Source organism: Petaurus breviceps, unplaced genomic scaffold, assembly GCF_028583685.1.
Source record: "Petaurus breviceps papuanus isolate PSGF00001 unplaced genomic scaffold, PetGlider_PUasm1.0 90919, whole genome shotgun sequence".
In the NCBI taxonomy this organism is placed as follows: Eukaryota; Metazoa; Chordata; class Mammalia; order Diprotodontia; family Petauridae; genus Petaurus; species Petaurus breviceps.
Window position 1 is genome coordinate 33,927,202 of NW_027187378.1, and position 25,532 is coordinate 33,952,733.

The 25,532-nt window shown below is 38.5% G+C and overlaps 1 protein-coding gene across 9 annotated transcripts in view; it reads right to left on the reverse strand.

Moving 5' to 3' along the window:
* Window positions 1-25,532, reverse strand: part of PSD3 (pleckstrin and Sec7 domain containing 3) — an 804,858-nt gene that overhangs the window by 33,774 nt on the left and 745,552 nt on the right. For 3 of the 9 annotated variants that reach the window (XM_069075748.1, XM_069075749.1, XM_069075761.1), the window contains one exon: window positions 2,299-11,589. The exons of the other annotated variants lie outside the window; for them this stretch is intronic. In XM_069075748.1, coding sequence (XP_068931849.1) covers window positions 11,374-11,589 — 216 coding nt within the window. In that variant the 3' untranslated portion in view covers window positions 2,299-11,373. Of the gene's footprint in view, window positions 1-2,298; window positions 11,590-25,532 lie in introns of those variants that run through there. 9 annotated transcript variants of the gene reach the window in all.

The window sequence follows — 25,532 nt, forward strand, 5'->3', positions numbered from 1 at the left end:
TATCTATCTATCTATCTATCTATCTATCTATCTATCTATCTATCTATCTATCTATCTACCTATCTATCTATCTATCTACATTTATTTATTTATTTATATTTACTTATACTCAACATGGGCAACTAGGTGGCAAAATGGATACAATGCTGGGCCTGGAGCCATGAAAAATGACTGAACATCATCATCAATGTATGTATATGTTATATAATTTAGCTAATATATACTAATATATATCTAATAGATTATATATCTAATTTATTATTTATATAACACACCATTTATATAAGCATATGCACATATATGTATGTCTGTATAGGCATATAATCTGTCTATAGATAGAGGAAGCCATGTGCTTCCCCTCCCCCCTTATTAGAATATAAACTCACTGTAGGGATTATTTCATTCTTTGTACTTGGGTTCCCATGCCTAGAACAGGACATAGCACATAGCAGGTGCCTAATAAATACTGGTTGATTGATTTTACTTAGACTATTCATTTCCTTTCAGCTGCTTTTGTCCCATGGGTAAAAGTTTTCTCATAATGGTTCTCCTTAACAGCTATCACAGGTCTCTTCATCCTCCAGTCTGAGTTCCATTCCTTCCATTCATCATTAACTAGGTGGTACAGTGGACAGAATCCCAGGGCTGGAGTCAGGAACATTTGAGTTCAAATACAGCCCGGTACTCTTACTAGGTGTGTGACCCTGGACAAGACCTCTGTCTCCATTAACTCAACTGCAAAATGTAGATAATAACAGCACTTACTTCACTGAGTTGAAGGTCAAATGAGATAATGCTTGTAAAGCATATATAAATACTTATTTCCTTCCTCTCTTTCCCCTTCACTTACTCTTCTAACATATTGGATGGAAGCCTAGTAAAAATTCCATCATATAAATATCCGAATTAATATTATTCCTATGATAATATTATAATGACAAATGCCTTAAGAGTATCTACCTACCACAGAAAAGGAATGGGGAAACACCATATATTTCATAGAATCTAAGTACTGAACTAGCCTTCTGAGGACATCTGTTCAATATGTAACTGAATAAGGATTCCTTCTTACCATATCCCTTCCAAGTGATAGTCCAGTTTCTGCTTGAAGACATCCAATGGTGCGTGGGGGGAACAGAACCGAAAACTTCCTAAAGCAGTCAATTCCATCCTATTTTGGAAAGCTCTACTTATTAGGAAGTTCTTTAGGCTTCAACTTACCCTCACCCATTCCTTCTGGTTATTCTTCTGCAACTAGGCAACTCAAATATAACAGCTCACCTGCATGAGAGCCTTTCGAATACTTGTGTACCATAAATCAAATATGGAATGGGCTGCACATCAGAGGCTGGTTGCTTCTCTCTTCCTGGAGGTGTTGAAGCAAAAGCTCTGGATGGCCATGTGTTGGGTATGATGTAGGGAACATTCTTATTTATTAGGTGGACTGGGTGACTTCTAAGGTACCCTTCATCTCTGAGATTCTGTGATTCTACTTCCCTTCTACATTTTCTCTTTTCCAAACCAACCATCTTCAGTTCCTTTTAACCTCTTTTAATCCTTTTTTAACCTCCTTTTAATCCTCTTAACATGCTGATCACCCTCTTCTTCATTCCAGAGCTGAGCCACAGTATAGTAACAGAAGAGAAATAAAGAAATGTCTTTGAATCTCATGTGAAGTGAAATTCATAGGGGATGGCTCCTAGGCAGCAACAGGTTTAAAGCAGGGCATCTCTGGGGACTTTAAGTTAATTTATTCCTCCCTGAGACAAATACTATCTTCTTTGAGGGTTTCTCGGGGACCCAACTTCCTTTCTTTCCTTTCCCCCTCCTATAGCAAAGCCTCAAAGAAGACATCGATTCCTTTTGGTATGTATGTATGTATATGTATATATATATATATATATATATATATATATATATACACCTTTACATATATATGATATATTACACATCATTAAAAAATTAATTATAATTGTTATATATATTATATAATTAACTAATAATATAATATTTATAATATATAATATTTGTAAATTAATTATAATCATGTCATAGATTATATAATTATAATTAATTAATAATATTAAACACAAACCTTCAGAGAAACCAACAGAAAGCAATTTGTGTTTAGTTCACCAAGCACTTTAATCAGCTTGGCTGAATTTTCTAGGTGACCAGACTATTTACCTGAAAGGTAGAAAGAATGATACTTTAAAAACAATCAATCAAAAGATCCACATTGCCACCCCCCACCCACCTCCACCCAAATCATCCCAGAAAAGTGACATGACAGGAAAGTACACAGGTTGAAATACATTGGATTTATTTCTTTCTAAAGTTTGTACATATACATATATCATATACATATTTTAAATCCTTCACTAGTTTGCATGATTTCTATTACATAAAAATCATTTGAATGAAATAAACTTTGTCGTCGTAAAGCGACAAATTATCCGCAACCTAGAAAAACACAGAGGAACAGTTCTAATCATAAACATTTACACAATAGAGAAATGTACTCCATATATCACAGATTCTATACATGTCAGGTAACTCACTGTCTACATACTTTTAAGTTTACTTTAACAACAATGAGCGAGGGCAATATTTATATACAGCTATCTTAATGAAAAATAAAGCAATTGTAAAATGTAAACTTAATTTTCAAAATATTCTTTAAACACTTTCACCATTTCCACACTAATCCTTGTTTGAGTCAAAATAGGACCATCATATGAATGCCTTAATTTACTAGAAAATGGTCTTTCCTGTATCAGGTTGGTGGTGTTGGCAGGCAGGACATGGTGTGGTATCCCTAGTTTAGTTGAGTTTGAGAACGCTTCTGGAGTAGACCGCTGCTTTGCTGTTAATTCCACTCACCATTTGCTGGGGACATATGGCACTGGGGGCTGAGATGAAATTGAAATATTGGGTGGAGAAAATTTTGAAGATGGAGGGGGATTAGCCACTTCTCTCAGCTTAAGAAAAAGATTATTTCTAAAACTTTGCCTTTTCCCACCAGTTCCCTGGAAAAACATGTTACATTGTTCTGCCAGCTATTTTTGAGTCTCATTGAGTGTAGCCCAATTAACACATGGAGAGGTTATTATTTTTTTTCCAAGTTTCATTAAAAGATAATTCTGCCTAAAACCACAGCATAAACTGTATGCTGTTGATAGAGGTTCTCAGCTTGCATCATTGCTGGAACTCTCAATTACTGTTCTAGAAAGAGATTTCTAAAACATGAAGCAGAAAAAGGATGCTTGTTGGACATGGAGGGTGCCATCCTCACTCTGAACCTCTTCTTGGACTGAGCAACGCTGCTGAGCAATAGTGTTTAAAAGGCCTCTCTGGCCCTACCTTCAGAAATGAAATATAAATTGAGTCTTTTTCTATTTCATTTCCAGGATGCACAGAGGCACAAAAAGCTTCTGTCCCCAGTGTCAGAGTTAAATATGATATGTCATTTCATGTGCATAAAAAGTGACTTTGAGATCAATGTCAGAATTTACTGGATTTCACCGACCTCGGTCAGCCACACTGGGGAGTGCCTCTCGCTCTCGCCAGATGGTGCCCAGCTGAATTTGCAAGGTAGAGAGCTTTCAGCTCTGGAAACCCGCATGTGTTGCTCAGTGAAGGAGGTCAGAAACTGTTGAAAAGATGAGGGGCAGCGACCTCCATTGTTGCGGTCTGGAACACACTAAAAACTTCTATAACTCCAGGGGCATTACAAGGGTAAAGAGGAGAAGAACATTTCAAGTTAGGTGGTGGCAGTCTTAATTGAATACTACCCCAAAGTCTTACTCCTCTGGAAGGAAAATATCACCATGAACATTCAGGACCTGGTGGGAAAATTAAAAAGGAAAAGTCATACTTCAAAATTCTCTCCACAAAGTAACATTTCCAGGAATAGAGGCTGGGTGTTTATAGAGTGGTTATTTAGAATTTATATTCTACTCTGCAAAGGAAAGTGTACCTTCCTTAATGTCCTTCCCAACTTCCAATCTCATCGTCATTGACAAAAAAAAAAGTGCATTTTTTTTTTTTCCTATGAATGCCCAACTACTTTTCAATTTGATTGCTACTTTCACAGCTTTGAGATGAAAGAGGGTGTGGATAAACTAACCTTATCTTTTCTGGAGCAGATTCTTCTCTCCCCTCCCTACATATTCACTCAATGCCCCAAGAGGTGCTTGGTCACAAAAGCATCTCCTTCCCAGGAAAGAGGTCTTCCAGAGCGTCTCTTGGCTGCTGTGAGTTACTGGGGAGCTTCATTAATGCATTACCCAAATCTCTAACTCAGTGGTACCATATGAAAGGATCTTTCTGTGTGCACACGCATAGTTATTGATCAGCAAAAAGTGCAAGTCAAAACATAAGAGCTGAAATTACTACTAAACCCTGGGTAAATACTTCTATATTTCAGTTCTTGGACCATTGTTCACCATGTCTTTTGAACACTGTGAATTTCTCAGCCTTATGAAGTCGGGTTTGCATAATTCAGACCATTCACAGTGTGCGCATTAATGTCTATGTGTATGTGTGTACATGTGTATGTCTGTTGAAGGTCCCAAATATGTGTAAACCCTTTTTTCTACACTCTTTAAGTGTGTGGGAAATTGGTACCTCACCTCTCTAAGGCAAACTTAGAATTATTAACTATAATATATAAGCCAAATGAGAAATGCTTCAATTCACCCACACTTTAGTTTGGTCAATTCTTCTTGTTTCTTTAGATTTAAAAATTCCAATTATCCTAACAGTAATTTTAAAACCAACACAGAAAATTAATATTTATACATAGGTCCAGTGGTTACTTGGCTTTTGAAAATTAAAAAACAAAACAAAACTTCATGGCTTTCCCAAAAGTCCTGTCATTTTAAAGGCTTAAGGCATAAAGAGAAACATTTCCACTAACTACTCCTTTTATATCATTTGTGAACCGAATGGATATTTATATAAATCTCTGCAATTCTAAAAATGAAACAGACCCGTGCAGAACTAGAGTTCTGCTAAGTGGTCACAGAGCCAATCCACCTAAATTTTAAAATGAATGAAGCAACATAATAAGTTGCCAAAAAAAAAAAGTTTGAGACTACAGAGTGAACACAAACAACCAAAACAGCTGACATACTGCCTCTGTTCAGAGCTGTGAAATTATTCTGCCCTCCTAGACCCCTACTTTTCAGAAACAGAAGCAAAGAACTTTGGGCAGTGTTTGCAAACAAGCCTGACCCTGCATTCGAACCATATGCACATGCACGCACACATACACCCTCTCAGTCACTGCTTTAAAAACACCCAACATGCTAGTTAATAGTTCTGAGTCTCTGGTTATGTATTTCTACACTATAAGACAGGCGGTAAGCTCAAACAGCTAAGGCAGTGGCTCATCTTTGGGGAGAGGCAGAAAAACAGTGATACTGAAGTACAAAAATATTAGCTATCTAACGGAGTCCATAGCCTGTTGTAAAATGCCTTTGCCTGCAACAAGATTTTCATGGAAAAGTTCTAATTTGTGAGAGTTTTGAATCTAAGAACATGGCACCCTGCCTTGGGAAGGTCCCAACCATGGTGCCATGTGTGCAATACTTTACACTTTGGAGGGTATGCAGCAGCACTAGGCTTATCCACTGTGAAATATATACGAATATGTAAATGACATCGTGTCAGCCTCTCTAGTGTTCCTGAAAATCTCTGTTCTCCTGGACTAATTACAGCAATAAAGAAGGTGTGCTTTAAATAATCACACATTGTAATAAGCCCAATCAAAACTAACTACTTGATCTGATGTCTATTTTTTCATTTTTAATTTCTGTAAATACTCAAGACTAGACTAGACAGGCTGCCTCCTGTTTTTCTTTTCCTTTATTCCCCTGTACTTTTCAAATCACTATGAGCTCTCCTCTTAGAGAATATACATGTATACATATATACATGTGTATATGTATACATACACAAGTATATATGTATACATATACACATGTATATATGTATACATATACATATATATAAAACTAGTTCCATGAAACTATCACACTGTAGCCAGTCATTTTGCCCTAGAGATTTTGAAATTCAGACTAAATTGTAACATAAGATTTTTTTCAATTAAAAACCCTTTAATCAAAATATCATTTGAATTCTAGATTAATAAAAACAATGCTACTATACACTCTTAATGGCTGAGCTATATAACCAATCCTATGAGGTTTTTTAAAGTCACACTGGTTATTGAGAAAATAAAATTTAAAATCTTTCTGATGTTTACATGTACCAGATATTGATATGCAAACCACACAGTGATGCATATGCATACAAGTATATTCATATATACATATATATATATACACACAAACACACATAAAAACAAACACACATATACACATATACTTAGAGATGGCAGACAGCCTTTTTCTGTGGCATGATACATTATCTGTATGAATCCTTATGTTACTGCAGACACACTTAAATTACCATGAATGAACCAGGGAGACTTAAGGAACCCTAGCATAAGTATAGTTACACATATTGTAATACTATCTTACTGTTGCATTCAAGTCTACAATCTGTCATGCAGGTTCAAGTATTTACTGAAATTCTCTCCATGAGGACGAGCTCCCAGCATGCAATGGGCCAGGGTGCTATCCTAAGATGATCATCCAAATAGGTCATGGATACTGTAGGTACAGGAGGACCTAAAAATTCACTAGTCCACCACTCCACTGAAGGTGTAGCCAGAGAGAGAGAGAGAGAGAGAGAGAGACTGATTAAAAAAGGGGGTGTCTGGGAACTGAGAAGGAATCAGAAAGCTGCCCTTTGTTGACTTTTCCTCATTTTTGTAAAACTGCAGTCAGGCCTCCCAGAGTCCCTTCTGGTGATGTGCTGGTGTCTGACCTTTAAAGAAAACTAGAGGGAAGGGAATCACAAACTCTCAGGCAAATAAGCAGTTTGGCCCTACGTAAGGGAAGCAGGGAACTTTGGAGCAAGGTTTATGAGCAAGGGGGCTCGTTTAGCTGTAGAACTGACTTGGGGTGATTTTCTGCTCAAGTGACTTGGAATCACATTCAGGGAAAGAAGGAACTATTTAAGTCCAATATAGCACCACTAGATACAAACTTTATTTGTGATTACTTGTAAGGAATCTCTCCTGTGCTCTCCTTTATAGTGTGGGTTTTAGAGGTTGAGAAATATTCCTGGAATCTGATGGCTAAATTGACTCAGTGACCAAGTTAAAAGAAAAGTGGTATGAACTTTGCCAAGGTCCCAGGCAATAGGCCTAAGTCAGGCCCACAGCAGTTTCAAAGTGGAAACAAAGCTACAGTTCTTTGTGCCCTATTCTTGGCCGTCCAGTGAAATGAGGATTTCAGTGGGGAATTAAAAAAGGGAGAAAAAAAAAAAGATTGCTAAGGGAATTAAAAAATAAAAACAACCAAAACAAATGAATAAATAGAAACCCTACTCTTGGCAATAAAGTATTTTTTTTCAAGGTACATCCTTGAACCTCTCAACTAAACCAAAAAATACAAGTCAGAGGTGGCAGAGCTGGTTGCTCAGAGGTGAGTAATGTGTGAATTATTCACTGGCACCATCCATTGAGTCTCTGCTTCCAGAACAAATCCTGAGCATCATTTCTTCTGAGATAAATTAGAGGGGCCCCTTTCTCACTGAGCTCTTAATTCTGCCTAGCACCTCCTCCCACCTCCTGAACAAGGAGGCACATTGCACTGACATTGGTCCAATCAAGTGAAGCCCTAGCTAAGGGGGTCAGCTCTGTCCACTCAGGGGAGGCCACATTCTCCATTTACAATTGTTTCCCTCAGGTCATTCTTTAGCCTCCTGGATTGTCCAAAGATTAGAAAGCCCAGAGATTGTGAAAATTAGAAAGAACTGAGGACAGTGGTACTGACCACAGAGTGGGTCAATCAGTTTTATCTATGCTGTATAGTACCAGAACCCCCGACTATCCACTGACCGACTGTCACCACTTTCAGAGCCTGAGAAGCCCAGGGCTCCTTTTGAGATGGCACCAGCCCATTGGATAAGTACTCCTAAAGGCAAAAGAAAATATGAAAATATATCCTGCATTATTTTGTCACTCCAGGAGTACCCAATCTGTTGGCATTAAGATACAAGGAAATAGACAGAAATACTGGGTGGCTAGCTAAGTTAGAAACTTCTAAGATGAGGTTGTTTTCTTAAACACAAAATTCCAAGCAAATATATGAGCTGGGATCAAAACACCCCAACTTCCAATAAAACATTCCTATAGAACTCTGCATGTTAGGCAGCAACCCAAACTCTGAAGAAACTTGTGGTATTTTTATATGTGAAACATTCGTAACATTGGTCAAATTCAGCAACAAGACTACTAAAACAGTGAGAGACTAGTATCAAGACTTTCCTCTAATTTAAACCACGATGGATTGGTTTTAAGTCAAGGGTATCTTGACTTAAAAAGAGGTCTGCCACAGGTCAGAGGAACTCCAGCCCATCTGGATGCCTTCAGTTCACAGAAGGTGAGGTAGGGGGTTGAGAAGCCGGGAGAGGTTTGTGAAGTACCTCATTGAAAAAGGAAAAAGAAGGAAAAAGAGTTCTTCTGTACCTTGAAGTCAGCAGCAGGAAGAAAGGAAGTCTGAATAGAACCTTGTTTCATCTTCTTTGACCAGATGCCAAAGGAAAGAGACTTCCATGAGTGAGAACCACTGCCTTAGCTCCTCAGAGGGTCTGAGCTAGTCCCACTGTAACTCTGTGAGGGCTGCTTCCTATAGAATCCTATGTGACTTGTATTAACCAGGTGTTAGAAGGGGAAGGAGGAAAGGAGCTCCTAGTCCAACAACTAATGATGGACTGGCATCGTACAGGGGTGAGTGGTGACCCTGGGTCACAACAGCAATTTTTTGTATTTATTATTTTAAAAATAAATCTATATAAACATAGTACACAGCAGCTTAAAATAGAAAAGTATAACTTTCTAATCCAGATGAATAACTCTTCAGCATAACCAGAAGTAAAAAAAAGCTTCCATGAAGAAGGCAATGGGAATAATGCCTTATTCATGCTGAGGCTAGCCAAATATTTCTAGGATTAGTCTAAATACCAGTAATACTGTAGGAAAGGTACCATTTAATGTGTATCATATGTTCTAAGCAAAACACACAATATACAAAGACATACAACATTGAATGCATACATACATTGGAGCAACAGGCAGAGTGTTTTATGAGTTCAGTTACTCAGACCAACATGTAGCACTGTCCAGGTACCTCTAGGATAAAGACGTAGGCATACAATAGGCTGGAAATTCAAATGGAAAAAGAGTGTTTGTCCAGAGGGGCGGAGGTGGGGAAGATGTTCCTATCTCATGGAGGCCTGCAGATTCTGAGAGCAGTTACAAAAAGCAAAACACTCTAGGCCACCCATTATAAAATCCAACCTTGTTTTTGCTCAGTGTATGGAGCTTTCAGAAAAAATGTGGTCCATTTAACGGGATGGTCAGTTACAGGGCTTTTGTCAAAAGCCTGACCTGTTATCATGTGAGGAGCTATAACCTCAGAAAGATGAAATTCTCCCCTCTCCCGTGCCCCTCCCCCCTGGAATCAAATAAACATTCTGTTTGTTTTCATATATGACAAAGTTACATTTTAATAAATAACCCACTATGATTAAAGATTTGTAAAGTCCTGTCAATTCCATCTTCAAAAGAGATTGTTTTGGTTTTTAAAGCTAATTTTTTCTCATTTCTTAGAATGCTGCCACCCTTGCATAGCATTTAATTCTTTGGTCAAAGTATATAAGATTCAAGGTGACTAATTTCATAGTGATTTCATTTGTTGTGACTATACGGCTCAAGTAGGGGTGGGGAAAGATTCCTCCTTGATGGTGGCCAAAGTCTCCCTCTTATTCCCTCTCTCTGTAAGTCTCCCTTTTTTGTGCATATCTTACCCTGAATGCCAAAGGGAACGCCATATGAAAATTCAGGAGGCCAAAAGATGTCTCACTAACTGTATGAGAAGACCTCCATGAGTGCTCTAGAAGGTGAGAGTTTCCTTTGCTGACACCCCAAGTACAGGGAAAGGGGTGTTGGGGCTACAGTAGTAGTGAACTAAGTGGCCTGGTCATCCATTTCCTATCAAAGGAACCAAAATAATGAACTGAACAAAGAGTGGTTGCCCATATGCAACCACCAGATTTCCAGCAGCTACTGACCTATATTTCACTATATATATATGTATATATTTTTTTCAGGTTATTAAAACCAGGGTACCATTCCAGACCCCTTGAGAGCTGTCTATTTTGTAAAGTTGTTTTCCTTGTTTTGTTAATTTCTCTGTGTAAACCTAAGAAAATAAAGAGTAATTTGCAACAATACTTTGTTGGACATGGGGGCAAGGAAGACCTCCCTCCTGCCTCCATGTTCACACAGCCAAGAAATAACCAAATATCTACATACCCTAAGAAAGAACCCAATGCTAGTATGAAAGGCTATAACCAGACAGTGCAGAATCCCAAGTTCCTTCTCAGACACAGCAGGAGTCACATTCCAGTCCCCCAGAGATGAAAACTGGAACTATGAACATAGTTCCCCAATGGCTGATATGCCTGCCTTTCTTGGGCAAACAAGATTAACTTGGAATGACTCTTCCCTTTATCTTCACTGAGCAAAATGACTTCACTCTGCTTTCCTCCACTTCTCAATGGAACTGGCATTTCAGGTAAGCTAACATGAGTTGTCTAGGACTAGCAATCCCTACAGTTTTCTCATTCTGCTCCCCTGCTCCTGGCAAGGTTCAGAACTTGGTAAGTGCTAAAATGCGCTCAAGGCTGCATCACGTTGGGAAATCCTCATTCCCAGTGTCAGAGCCCTTCCCCTAACTTCTGTGACTGTGCGAGGTTTCATTTACAAAGACTTCTACTAACTCCAGACTTAGATGAACTCCAGCTAAGCTACAAGGCTCATCCAGTTAAGTCTTTTACAATGGATTACTTTTTTTTTTCTTAAAAGCTTAACAGCTGACTTGAGGAATACATAAAACAAGAAAGCAGTGTGCAAACAGGAGAAAACCCAAGGGGAAGGATTGCATCGTTCATTGGAAAACAGCGTTTCCCTTCCCCTCGCAAAACAAGGTGCATCAGTTAGTTGTCCAATTGCAAATTCTCAAAGCAAAGGAAATAGGGAACAAAAGCAACCCTTGGCAATATGTACAGAAAACAACAACAACAAAAATTGGCTATAGAAAAAGGGTTACTAATGCACCATTTAGTCACAGAATCATTTGTTGGTATTGTTTTTATGAACCACGGATTATCAGAAAGATCTTGAAAAACAATATTTTTGCTGCATGACCAATGCTCCCCGTCCTCCAGTGGATTCTAAGTGACCTTCTGCTTAACGCTGGGGGTTTCTGGCCTGTAGTCCTTCCTTTCAGAGACGTTGCGCTTGACCTTGGCGCTGACTGGAGAGGCCTCCTGGTTCAAGGACGGGCTCGAATGGGATTTCTTCAGTCCCATCCCGTCACTATCACTGCCGCCCAATAGCTTCCTGCCTCCTTCTTTCAGAAGGTTGACGTACATTTCATAGCGAGATTTCTGAGGGCGGGAAAAAAAAAGACGGAAAATCCACAGGAAAAAAACCATTAATATATTACACATAAACCCATATAGTTATAATCAACGGTATTTTAATGAGATCAAGTCTGAATGACCAATGAAGGCTTAACTCCATCAAACTGGAGGTAACTGCCTGTATGTCGTTGGTACCAGAAAGGTCATAGCTACATGATTACACACCTAGATATGTAGCTATTGCTTTTCCGGTAGTGACTAACCAGGCTTCAGCTTTCTCACAAGCAAAACATGAGAGCTGAACTCAGTGACCTCTGAAGGTCTCTGGTTTCTTCCAATGCTTAAAGTTCTTTGATGCTGATTCATGTATCCATACATTCAACAAGCGATTAATATGTGCTCACTTAATTTGTAAAAACACCTTTCATTGTAAGGAAACTCATCATTACAACAACTGCTCATTAAATATAAGAGTATAAAAACAATAGTTCTTAAGTAAACTTCTCTTCTTACAAGGAAATTCTCATTACAAGTAAATTCCTTGTAAATGTAATATCTCTATAGAACCCTGAACTCCATATCTAATTAACTTTCAGGCTTGAGTCAAATCAAGTCAACAAGCATTTATCAAGCTCTTACTATGTGCCAGGCACCTACTAAGCGCCGGGGATAAAAAGCGAGGCAAAAACAGTCCCTGACCTCAAAGAGCTTACAGTCTAATGGGACAGACAACATGCAAACAATTATGAACAAGAGAGATGTAGACAGGATAAAAGAGAGATAATTTCAAGGCAAAGGCAGTAGCTGAAGGAGGACCAGGAATGCCTCTTATAGAAGACAGGATATTAGCTGAGGTTTGAAGGAAACCAGGAAAGCCAGGAAGTAGAGACAAGGAGAAAGGAAGTTCTAGACATGGGGGACAGCCAGACAATGAAAACACATGGAGTTGGGAGATGGGAGTGTCTTGGGTGAAGAATAACAGGGGCCAGTGTCATTGAATCAGAGCATGTGGAGGGGAATAAGATGTAAAAAGACTGGAAAGGGAGGGAAAGAGGTTGTGAAAAGCCAAACAGAAAATTTCTTATTTGATCTGGGAGATAACAGGGAGCCAGTGAAGTTTATTGAATAGGGGGGAAGGGATCATGCCTGTATTTTTGGAAAAATCTTCTGATTGCTGAGTGGAGAGTGGACTACAGTTGGGAGAGAATTGAGGCAGGGAACCCACTTTGCAGGCTATTAGAACAGACTAAGCATGAAGATAGATAAAAGCCCGCTCCAGTGTGGTAGCAATGTCAGAGGAGAGAAGGGGGTATATATAAGTGACGTTATAAAGGCAGAACTCCAGGGCTTGACAAAAAGTGGATATGGAGCATGAAATAGAGTGAGAAGTTGAAGATGGGGGACTGTAAGCCTAATCTGTGTGACAAGAAGAATGGAAGTACAACTTAGGAAGAGGGGGAAGATTTGGGAGAAAAATGAATGAGTAAAGTTTTGGACATGTGAAGGTCAGGAGAGTGGTTAGGGCTGGATAAATAAATCAGATAACCATAGAGAGATAATAATTGAATTATTATTCAATTAGCTCCATGGGAGCTAATGAGATCACTGAGGGAAGATTATAGAGGGAGAAGAGAAGGCCTAGGACAAAGACCTCAGGGACTAAGAAAAGTGTAATTACCATTAGATTTGGCAATTAAGAAATCATTGGTAATGATGATGGTGATAGCTAACAATTTATATAGCACTTACTATGGGCCAGACACTGTGCTAAGCACTTTACAATAATTATCTTATTTGATTATCACACCAACCCTGGGACGTAGATGTTATTATTATCCCTATTTTACAGATGAAGAAACTGAGGGAAAGAATGGTTAAGTGACTTGCTCAAGGTCACACAGCTAGTAAGTGCCTGAGGTCACATTTGAACTGGTCTTTCTGACTCCAGGCCTAATACTCTATCCACTGCGCCACCTAGTTGCAATTCAAGAGCAGGGAAAATCAATATTTGGAGTATTATATCATAAACTCACTATCAAATAGAAAAAGGCACAAGAACAAAAAATATTCAATGAGCAGAACTTAAGAGATATTCATATGAGGAAAATGGTGGGTAATAGCAGAGGGAAAATCGCTGAGTTCACAAAATATTGGAAAAGTACTAGTTCTATGAATCACTATGATACAGGCCTAATCAATATTTTAAGTCATCACTCACTATAAGTTTGTAATTCTTATCTCTTCAGATTTATTCTATCCCCCACCTCTTTGATATGAGAATATAGATTCAATTTTTCTAATAGGAATCAAAAGGAAAAGAGGATTTGCTTTACCAAAATTCCCTTCACAGACTACTTTGCTAGCACATACCCTGTAAGAAATGAGGGGCTTATATTTTGTTTGTTTCTGTCTCCAGAAAGCGGACTAAATAATCTTAATGTCTGAGCAGTAGTTTTTACAAAAGGCATGTTATTTCCGATAGCTGGGGCAGCGGTACCATGAGGCAACTCCAACCAAAATTTTGGAAATGGTTTAAAATGAAAAACAGAAGAAAGGGGGACAGGGTTCATTCTTGCTACAAGACTCTGAAGAAACTGGTGAGACCAGGAAAGAGGGTAAAAAAAAATCCATCTTTGAAATACATGAAGGAAAAACAAACAAACAAAAAACCTTTTTTCATCTTACTCTACACACCTTCAGCTCCAAAGTTTCAGAGGCAAATACATCACATTACTGTGATCAATAAACAAAACTGTCAATCAATAAACAAAAGGCACAAAACACTTATGGGTGAGGGTGGGGTAGGAGAGGGAACAGAGGAAAGCCTCCAGCTACCTGTTTAAAAGAAAAAAGGGTGAAAATGAGGACCAGGAACAGAAAGGGCTTAGTTCATCACAAAATGTACCAACAAAAGAAAATCTACTTGGCTTTGTGGTATTCATCTACAAGCCTTAAATGAAGGTCCTATATATGCTCTGCTGGTTATAAAGAAGGCTTGTGATAAACACAGGCAGTCAGATCCTGCCACGTGTCATTAGACTGAAACCCACATTACCTCTTCCACACATTCAAGCTGGAGAAAATAACAATCCCTTTTTTAATGTTGGCAGACCCAGAAGTATAGATACAGGATTCAGGCCATCCTTTCTCAGGGGCTGCAGACTCATTTAAATCTATAAGGCTCACACACGATGACTTCTTTGATTCCAGGAGAGCTGCTAGAAAATTGGCCCCTATAATAAAGCACTTCAACAAAGAAACTGGGAAGGAACAGGGCAGAGCTGAGTTCTCTTTTCATTTTGTTTTCCATTTACTTCATTTGAGGATTGGTAGGTAAAGTAGAAACGTTCTTTTCTGACCTACTCAAGAGAGGTTTTGAATGGATCCTTTCTCCCTCATCAGATCAGTAGGAGAGTTTAAGAGCCAAAGTTATCTTTGATTTATATTGTATATATCTGATTTATACATAAATCATTTGAATGTTGTCTTCCTCATCAGACTGTGAGTTTCTTGAGGGCAGGGGCTGTCTTTTAGCTTTCTTTGTTTCCTAAGAGAAAAAGAGCCTGGTACAAAACAGGGGCTTACTAAATGTCTGACTGAAATGGTAAATAAGTCAAGGGAGAAGAAGGTTGTGTATTTGTAAAATATCTTTCAAGAGTTGACGCACCCTACCTTGCATGTTTTAGCAGATCTACAAACACTGTTTAATGTCCTAAATTAACCTGAGAGTTGGGGTGATATTCAACATTCAATGGGAATGGTGGAAAAAACACAGTAAGTTTAAGTGACTTCCCAAGATCCACAGGTAGGAAGTGTCAACTAAAACATCAAATAAAGTTCAATAGTGGTATGACTACACCTTCTATTTGTGGCCACAGCTTTTATGATTCAATAATAAAATTAGTGAACCATGAAGAACAGTGGCTTTATGTTTTTCCCATCCATTTTTCCATTTGCCCTCCAAAATAACTCTGGAAAGTAGGTGTGGCAGTCATTAGCAGATCTTCTGGACTGTGTCTAGATAATCCTTTCATTTTACAATGTAGGAACCTGAGGCACAGAGGAAATAATTTAGAATGTCAAAAAGGAGGTGAAGGAAAAAAGCATTTATTAAATGTCTACAGTATGCTAGGCATTGTGTTAAAGACCTTACAAATATTATCTCATTTGATTTTCACAACAGCCCTAGGAAGTAGGTGCTATTATTCTTTCCATTTTTACAATTGAGGAAACTGAGGCAGGCAATGTCTGAGGCTGCATTTGAATTTAAGTCTTTCTAACTCCTAGGCCAGCGCTCTACCCACTGTGTCTCCAGAAACAGAAAAATTCTAGGCATAAGCCGGGCTTTACTGGGGAACTTCTCACTCATTGCTGATGCATGATGACCCCTCTTTTGTTTGAAGAATTCATTACCGTCTGTAGCTGAAGCTCACATGCAGTAGGTGGGGTTGGGATTATCTCTTATATTGCTTTTATTGTTGTTAGCCATAAAGATGTGCAGCATCTGGGGTGCAGTGGACTAAATTAGGAATCACAGTACTTGAATTCATATACAAGTTAGTTAACTTCTCTGAGTCTCAATTTCCTTATTAAAAACAAAAATGAGGTGGGGGGGAGGTGCGTCTAGGTGGTGCAGTGAATAGAGCACTGGTCCTAGAGTCAAGTGGAACCTGAGTTCAAATTCAACCTCAGACACTTAGCACAAAACTAGCCATGTGATCTTGGGCAAGTCACTTAACCCCAATTGCACTGCCTTCCCCCCTCCAAAAAAAAATGAGGAGCCTCTAGGTCTATGATCCTCAAATCAGGTTAATTTTGGAACACTCACTGCTTTATATTAAATACAGAGATGTACTATGTTGTCAGTATAATACATGTGTGTGTTTATGTGTGTAAAAACATCCAGAAATCTAACACTCCTTTTGTTATGTGTTGGATTCCTCAGAGTATCCCAATTCTACTACCAGACATTTCTTCCTCATTCACCCTACTCTAATACCTTCTAAAAGTTATTAAGAGTTTATCTTTATGGTCCCCCCCTTTCAAAAAAGACCTTTCTATTTTTTTTTTTGCTTTTTTTGGGGGGAGGGCAGGGCAATTGGGGTTAAGTGACTTGCCCAAGGTCACATGGCTAGTAAGTGGTAAGTGTCTGAGGCCCTATCTGAACTCAGGTCCTCCTGACTACAGGGCCAGTGCTCTATTCACTGCGCCACCTAGCTGCCCCTGAAAAAGACCCTTTTGGCTAAAATAACAAAGGGGAAATAACTGAAGTCTATGAAGGCTCAAAGCTTATTGACAGGGCCAGCATGGATCTGTTTACCAAATGACCAGAATTAGGGCCACCCTTTGAATGTGGAAGGAGGGAGGCTTACCACAAATAAAAGGTGGGGCCACTTTATTTAGTAGCAACTGTGCTTCTGGGGCCTGTTATTCTAACAGTTGATAGAGGCCAAAAAGATAAAGAGGTCCAAGGGTTTGATCTTACTTCTCTTACAATAAATCAACCAAGTACATGTTTTTCTTTTTAAATTTTTGGAAGGGGGAAATTAGGGCAATTGGGGTTAAGTGACTTGCCCAAGGTCACATGGCTAGGTTTTTTTATGGTAAGTGTCCGAGGTCACATTTGAACTCAGGCCCTCCTGACTCCAGGGCCAGTGCTCTATTCACTATACCACCTAGCTGCCCCCAAGCACACTCTTAAAAAGGATGGGGGAAGGATTGCTAAAGACTATTAATTCCAAAATGTATCTTCTTTGGGAAATCAGACAAAGATACATCACAGTGGGGAATCTGTAACATGAGCAGTATAGGCAACACAGCTGTCAATTATGAGGCACATGAGGAATGCACACAATGCTCAGTCTCTTGGCCACCTTCTGAAAGGGTCAGCTAACTAACCAAGGCCATAGATGGGAAACATGCAGATACCCCAGACTACTGTAAGCATGCTTCTCTGTTCACGTGCCACACAGCTGCTTCCTTCCTTCTCTCTCTCTCTCAGCACATAACTGTCTGGTAAAATAAAAATATATTCATGTATGTCATACACTAGCTAGCATGGTCTCATCCTTAAATACCAGGGCTGAATGCTGCTTCAGCATGGGTAGGAACATCAGCACACTCACTTTCTAAAGCAGCCCCACTCCTGTTCTCCCATCTCAGTTGACCAGCTACACTGCCTTCCTCCCTCTGCAAACACTTAGAAAAATTCATGAACAATAGTAGATCATATCTCGGCACTTCTTAGGTATAAAGGCCACTAGCTGCGAGATAGCTATGTTCTTCTAGTAGAATCCAAGCTCATGGAGAACAGGGATTATTTTGCTTTTGTATTTGTATCCTAACCACCTAGAACAGTGTGCCAGAGTTTAACATATGCTTGTTGACTGATGGATACAGAAAGGAACCCAGCTAAATACACAGACTATAAATAAACTGCAGTGACAAACTTCTTTTGGTAACATCATTTGTCTACTTTTCCTCTCTTCAGGTAGAGACCAAGATTATTCTATAAAATGTTCTTGAGGATCCATTCATATCTTAAAATAAAATATATTTTCTGAGCATATGGGGTTTTGTTTCTGTTGTTGTTTTGGACCTGTGATTTTATTGGCATAAAGATTTTCCAGTGAGGAAACTCCCTCTCCCAATACAGGTTGGCAAATGTTCTAAGAGTTTTAGGGGCATGGAGAGATTCAATGAATTGGAGGAGAGAAATTTGAAACCTGGTATCCCTAACTCCATGCTAACAATCTGTTCACTATACCACCCTGACCCTCAAGCACTTCACGTGTAGTAAGAAAAAATGAGAGTTTTTACTTCTAACTAAACTTAAAAATAACATAAGCTTGGGATTTTTCCATGTCGGTTCTTATGACGTATCATCTTAGTTTCTTTCTGATACAGAGAATGGTTTTCTAATGTGACCTTTCAGTAAAAAGGGTAGATTTCAAGGTAATGTTCAGAAGTGGTTATGGATCTTACATGGCATTGCTGTCAGTTCCCTATAATATGTCTTTCTAAGGTGCAACTGGAAAATTAAAATCCCTACTGAAATGTGATTACAGCAGGCTGATGTCTCCCTTTAGATAACTAACTCCTTGTATTCTGTGCCTAGAGTTTAAACTCCATAAGATGGAGACCATTATTTTTGTGAACTTCGAAACAGAATGAAATCTGCATTTGGCACTATACAAATAATAAACCATCACAATGATAAGACACAGTTATAACCCTTTTGTCTGAGAATAATATCCAAAGACAGATGGCTGACAGGGTTGGAAAAAAAAAAGTCTATATAATTAATTAATAGAACTGTACACTTAAGACAAAGCACCAAATAAGAACAAGAACAGAAACAGAGAGAATACCACTAACTTCCTCTCCAACATCTGTTAATAAAGTGATTAAAGTCTGCTTCTTGAGCGGCATAGAAATCTCTCATTTCTATGGGGCATTTAATGCTTAGAATGCTGGATTTGACATTAGAAAGACCTGGGTCTGAATAATGGCTCCAATAAAGCTATTACATGGATCAAGGGCAAATCATTCAGCTTCTCTGAGACTGTTTCCTCATTTGAAAAAATGAGGATAATCATACCTGAAGAACCTATTCCACTGCATTTTTTTGGAGGCTTAAATATGGTGCTCTGTAAACCTTAAAGCACTCTAGAAATGGGAGTTATTATTGTTGTTATTATTCATATACTCCTTAAAAGAAAAATCAACTTCATTTCTTCATGGTCAGGGAATTCTTGGATGTGAAGGGACCCTAAAAAGTCATTCCTTTTATTTTTATTTTTTTGCCTTTTTTTTTTTTTGAGGTTACACAGTGACTTGCCCAAAGTCACACAGCTAGTAAGTGTATCAAGTGTCTCAGTCCAAATTTGAACTCAGGTCCTCCTGACTCCAGGGCCAGTGCCACCTATCCTCCCCAGGTCATCCCTTTTATATGGTATTCCACCCACCCATAACAGAGAGCCTAGTGCTCCCAGAATTGAAAAATAAGCACACAAGGCAGATAGATATACTTGGATGGATGTGGGTTAGCCAAATAAAGTCAAGAGTCATGATGTTATCCATGCTATAAAGAGCGGAAAAAAGAAGACACACTGTTCGTTGTTCATACCTCCCAGGTACACATTTTTTGTTAATAAGGGTCTAGGAGACTATGAGGGCTAGATCTATATGGTATTTACTTTTGTCACTCGACTTTCTATTCTTGAACTTTTCCTAGTCTTTGTAAAAGCAAATGTAAAGAGGGCAAATTTGCATCTTTAATTCCTTTCCTTAGGCATTCTCTAACATATTTACTATAAAAAAAATTCATGAAAAGAAAAATCTTGGAGGTCTTGCCATACCATTGAAATATATTCCTTTCTCCTGTCTACCACCCATACACTGCTTTATTTGATTAGAATATTCTCTCTCTACCTAAACAGCAAGCTGTATGCTTTAAATTCTCTCCCAAGGTGAGTGACATTTCCCTGATACTTTCACATACCTCTACAGGTATCCCAAAGGTAACCAATGACAAAAGTGACTAATGATTCAATTGCTTCAAGGTTTCTCCTTCCACTGACATAGACTTCTTCCTAGAGATTTAAGAGTATCCTTTCCCAACTTGTGCTTTGGTAAAACAGATTCTGGATAAATATTTTATAAACCAATGGGGAAAGGCAGTTATCTCCTCAAATATGCAGCACAAACATCCACTCTTTACACCAGGGAGGAATCAAGACTAAGATGTGCTGTCAAGTTAAGATTACCAAGTGGCAGGTTGTGTTACATCTCATTTGAGTCTTCATTTTAGACAATATTAGATCAGATGGTTACAAGGGTTAGAAAGCAAAGAAGAAAAATGATGAGGAAATGTCTGTTGTTATTTTTTGAAAGCAAGTTTAATGACATCCACAAATAAATGTGAGTGCATTTGATGGAACAAATACCGTCTCCCGAACCTTACACCTTTTTAAAATCCCAAGTGAGGTAAAGCAATCCTTTGACCTTTGTTACAGGAAAACGAAAGCAGTATGCCAAATGACAATGAAAACTCTTCTGGCAATTTTGACTTTTTATTTCCTCCTTCTCCCATTTGCCTTCAGTCTCTATTCTAATATAAATCCAATCTAGAATAAATATCTAGAATTTTCCTCCCTTTCAAAACAAGTATATTAAAAAGCCATCTGACAACAAAAGGAGAATAAAGCTAGTGGTTCCTACTTATATACTTTGATGGACTGCTTACGTATTTCTGGGGCTTTGTGTAGGGAAGAAAAAGGAAGGCAGACTTTTAAAACCCTTGGCCATACAAGTTACAAAGGCAGATCATCTTTACTTGGTGTTTTGGGGGACAATGCAGAAATTAAGAGTTGGGTAGTACTTATCTTTCCCCCACCCAAATTTAAGAAAAGCATTAAGATTTACCAAAGGTAAAGCTGTCTACAAGTCAGATCTCTTGAGTTTTTTTTTTTTAATTTCCTTTCCCACTCACAAAATAAGAGTAGCTCATTGAATAAGCTGCACATTTAATTCTGAGTTAATGTTTGTGGCTCTCTAGCAAGTCCCGGGGAAGAAATCCTCTTCTCCCCTCCCAGTCTCAGTAGAGTTGTATCAGCAACATTTTTAATACTAGTTCATGGCTGGTGTCCTTACCAAAATGGCTACCTGAAAAGTCAGGGTGTTTTATTCCCACTTCCCCTATCAAATCTGGATGAAGATGACCATGGGATGAGAAAAAGAAATCAAAGAAATAGAAGCAGGTGGCTCAATACCCTTATAAATAGTAGAGAGTTGGGGAAGAATAGGAGAGACAGAAGATGTGATTGTCCTGCTGCAGCAAGAAAGATGATTCTAGGCTAAGAGTAGACAATGGTAAGGGATAGTGTTTAAAGAGAAATTGAACTGTGTGGTCAACTATAATACATAACTGATCTAAGGTTATGCTAAACTTAAAAAAAATCAGTGACAACTGGCCCTGGAGTTAGGAGGACCTGAGTTTAAATCCCTCAGACACTGTTACTTTGTGTAACCCTGGGCAAGTCACTTAACCCTTCCATAATTGCCTCCATCAAAAAAAAAATCCATGAGCCCACATTAATCAGTTAAGAGAAAAGAAAAGAGAAAAGAAGAGAGGGGAGGGGAGGGGAGGGAAGGGAAGGGAAAGCAAAGCTTGGTAAAACAGCAGGTTCGTGACAATCTAGGGAAGACAGAATATCATGGCAACAGTGCTAAACACAGAGGAAATCAAGATGAATAACACTGAGAAAAGACTACCAGACCTGGCCATTTATAACAGAACAGTGGTAATCAGAGAAAGCATTTTCAGTTGTGTGATGAGGATGGGAGTTTCTCTCATCAACATGTTACTAAAGCCTTTCCCTCAGAGCTATTTTTGTTTGCTCATGATATAAGTGTGAATTATTATTACAAGGAAGGAATACAAGTGTGATTTAAGAAGATAAGACTGGGGAGAGCAACTAGAACTAAACAAATACATACAGAAGAAATCAGGGCTGGAGGTGAAAATTGTTAATAGACATTCAGATGTTCAAGATATCCTAACAAGGCACAGATTCCCAAACAATTTCAATTACTCCCCCAAACAAGTAACGTAGAATAAAATCTTTATGAGAACAGTTTATACATGTCTCAATAATCTCTTTTATAAAAATATGGCAAGAGAACAGACATTTTTGCAGATGATTTTCTATAGCAGACCAAATCTTAGGCATCCAATTTTCCGAGAGGCGTTTGTTGATTAAAAAGTGATTTGACCCTAGTTGTGCAATGTGCATCTTTAAAGCCTTTCTTTCAATGAGGAGTTGTCAATGTGGATGTTAAGATCATCCAAAGTTCCCTAACTGATGCAGCCATTGTTTTGTTCAACAATTCTTTAATTATCAAGATTGAGAAACTCACAAAAGGTGTTTCCCACTGTTTTGAAGTAGGTAGTGAGGTAGACAGGACCACTGGATCATCAATTCAGAGCTTGAAGGTGCTTCAGAGACCATCTAATTCAACCTTCTCATTTATCATATGAGGATACTGAGGGAGGTAAAGTGTATGACTTGCCCAAGGTCACAGAGGTAGTATCAGGGGTGAGAGTTCAACCCAGATTCTCTTACTCTAGAGCAAGGATTCTTAACTTTAGGGTCTCTGAATTTTTTAAAAATAGTTTTTACACTGTATTTTAATATAATTGGTTTCCTTTGCAATCCTATGCATTTCAAAATATTCAGAGCAGGGGTCCATAGGCTTTAGATTTCACACTGTCACAAATACACACAAAAAAGCTTAGAACCTCTGGTCTAGGGTCACTGTTCTTTCCATGGCACTGCTGCCTTCTCCATTTCTTTTTCTAAATGTTGTTTGCAAATGGCATCATGCTGATTGCATTAGGCCTGGGAATACCAGAGTCTCCAGAATGAGATCTACAGCCATTCAAAACTAATCATCTTCAAAATCCACACAGAACAACAACAAGACGATGAAGAATGAATCCTGACCAAAGTATGAGAGCTGCCATGGAATGAGTAGCTTATTAATTAGTATCTTTATATTGAACAGGCACTGCTGAAGAATCATAAATGTTTCATCTTGAATTGAATAGATGAAGAGTAAAATGACTGGATATGGTAGCATCTGAGTTCCTTGAGGGTACAACTTATTTGAGTTTTGTCTTTATGTACCCAAAGTCTAGCACAGTGCCTTCTTGTTGCTGTTGAGTCATTTTTCAGTTGTGCTGACTGTTCATGACTCCAATTGGGGTTTCGTTGGCAAAGATACTGGGGTGGTTTGCCATATCCTTCTCCAGCTCATTTTACAGTGAGGAAACTGAGGAAATCATAGTTTACCCAAAGGACAAGTCTCATAAAAGACATCACATATTATACATATGAGCAGAAGAGGAGTTGGTAATATAGAATTTTATTGGCATCTGGGAGATATTAAAAGACCTCAGTAAGCCTCTTGTGTATTTGGTAGATTTTCTACATAAAATCTGAATGGGAGGTTATTGATGGGCGATGATCTGTATGGGTGAAGAGAAATCCCACACTGATGAGGTCAAGGATCCCCCAAAGCAAGAAGCTCAAACTGGTCAATGAAGAACCATGGATTCAGCACGGTTGCTTTCTGATTTCCAGATTCACCATCTTTGTGGCCACATATGGGGTGGGATTTCAGTGGTTCTATTAAAGATTTCACCTCTCTACACCCATCCATCCCCAACAATACCTTTCCTATTAGCCTTTTATGGTTCCTAAAATGCCAGTACTGGAGATTTAATCCTTTAGATCCTGAAAGATTTTTTGTCTTTAAGGAATACCTCTGAAAGGGTGACTATCCTAAAGTTAACAGCCTAGCAGTGAAAAGCAAAGCTGAATGGGTATTGGTTGATAAGTTTTCTGAGAATGAGTCCCTACAGAAACAGGCCAGAGAACAGTTTCTGGGAGACAGAAAAACACACAGGAAAGGGAGAGAATGGCATGAATATGGAAGTCAGAAGGGCACCAAAGACACACCTCACTTTTATTTCAAAACATTGCCCAAGGTCAGCCTTGACCATGGAGACACCCACACTGAAATAACCTCAGGCGTATGTTAAAAGTTCAATTTTTGAGTCATAAGGATGAGCAATAGGTAAACACAGTGTCAAGGACTTTAGGCATAAAGCTTAAGGCAAAATCAATTTCTAGCCTTAAAATGATTTCTGCTCTTGGAGCAGATATAGCAAAGAACCATTGTAGTGTTTATATTCTTCCCTAGTTTCAGATATATTTTCATTTTGAAAGCATGTTCCAATGTAAAACCACTGAATAATTTTGGAAAGGATACATATTACTATGTAGAATTCCAGTGCCTGAGTCGACAAAAATATCTCTATTTCTCATGTCAGATATCATAGTAAATTACTTGCCAAAATCCATGTCCCTGATACACAATTTGGCTTTGAAAATAGGCAAAAAAGGAGCTAATATGCCTAAGAAAGTATATGAGGCACTCCAGATGGAAAATTGACACAGTGTTGTATCTGGTTGTATGACATAAAGTTCTACACTTAAAAAAACCCAAATACAAATATAGGATGAGAGAGACAGCCTGACAACACCCATTATGTAAAATAAGGGTTTTAATAGAATGCAAGCTCAACAGGGAAAGAATTGATCATTCAAAAAGCTAACGTGACCTTCAAATGCATTAGAAGTGTTAGACCAGTACTATATATCCAGGGATCTTAGTCTATGCATGGATTTCTGAGGGTCAGTGAATTTGAATGAGAAAAACAAGTGCATTTTAATTTTTACTAACTTCTAAATGAAATTTAGCATTCTTCATATATTTTAAAAACATCATTTTTTGAAGGCTCCCCCAACTGGCAAAGAGATCTATGCTACAAAAAAAAATTAAGAACCCCTGCTTTTGTTATTTTGAGTGCCACATGAAGAACTAGGGAGCTTTCTGAGAAAAGCTGATAGGATGGTGATACATTGAAGACTCTGCATTATAAGGATCATGTAAAGGAATTAGGGATGTTTAGTCTAAAGAAGAAAAGACCAGGGACATGTGATAATGGTCTCCAAGTATTCAAAGGGCTGACATGGGAGAAATAATAGACTTCTTGCCCCAGAGGGAGAACAGGGGCAGACATGATTAAGAAGAGATTTCAGATGGATGAAGAAAAGCTTGCTAACCGTCAGAGTTATCCAAAAGTGGAATAGACTGCCTTGGATGTCTTTAAGTTGTTATGGTCATCTGTTAGGAACTCTGTAGTGGAAATTCCTGCTTAAGACATGGAAAGAACTTGGTTATTTCTGAGGTTATTCTCAACTCTGAAATTCTATGAATTAGTGAGGGTAATGATCCAGCACATTCAGTCAATAACCTTGACCAAAAAAAAATTCCATGTAGCAAGTTAGGAGCTAATTTTCTTCTCATATTAGAAAGATGCAACTTGCACCCATTTC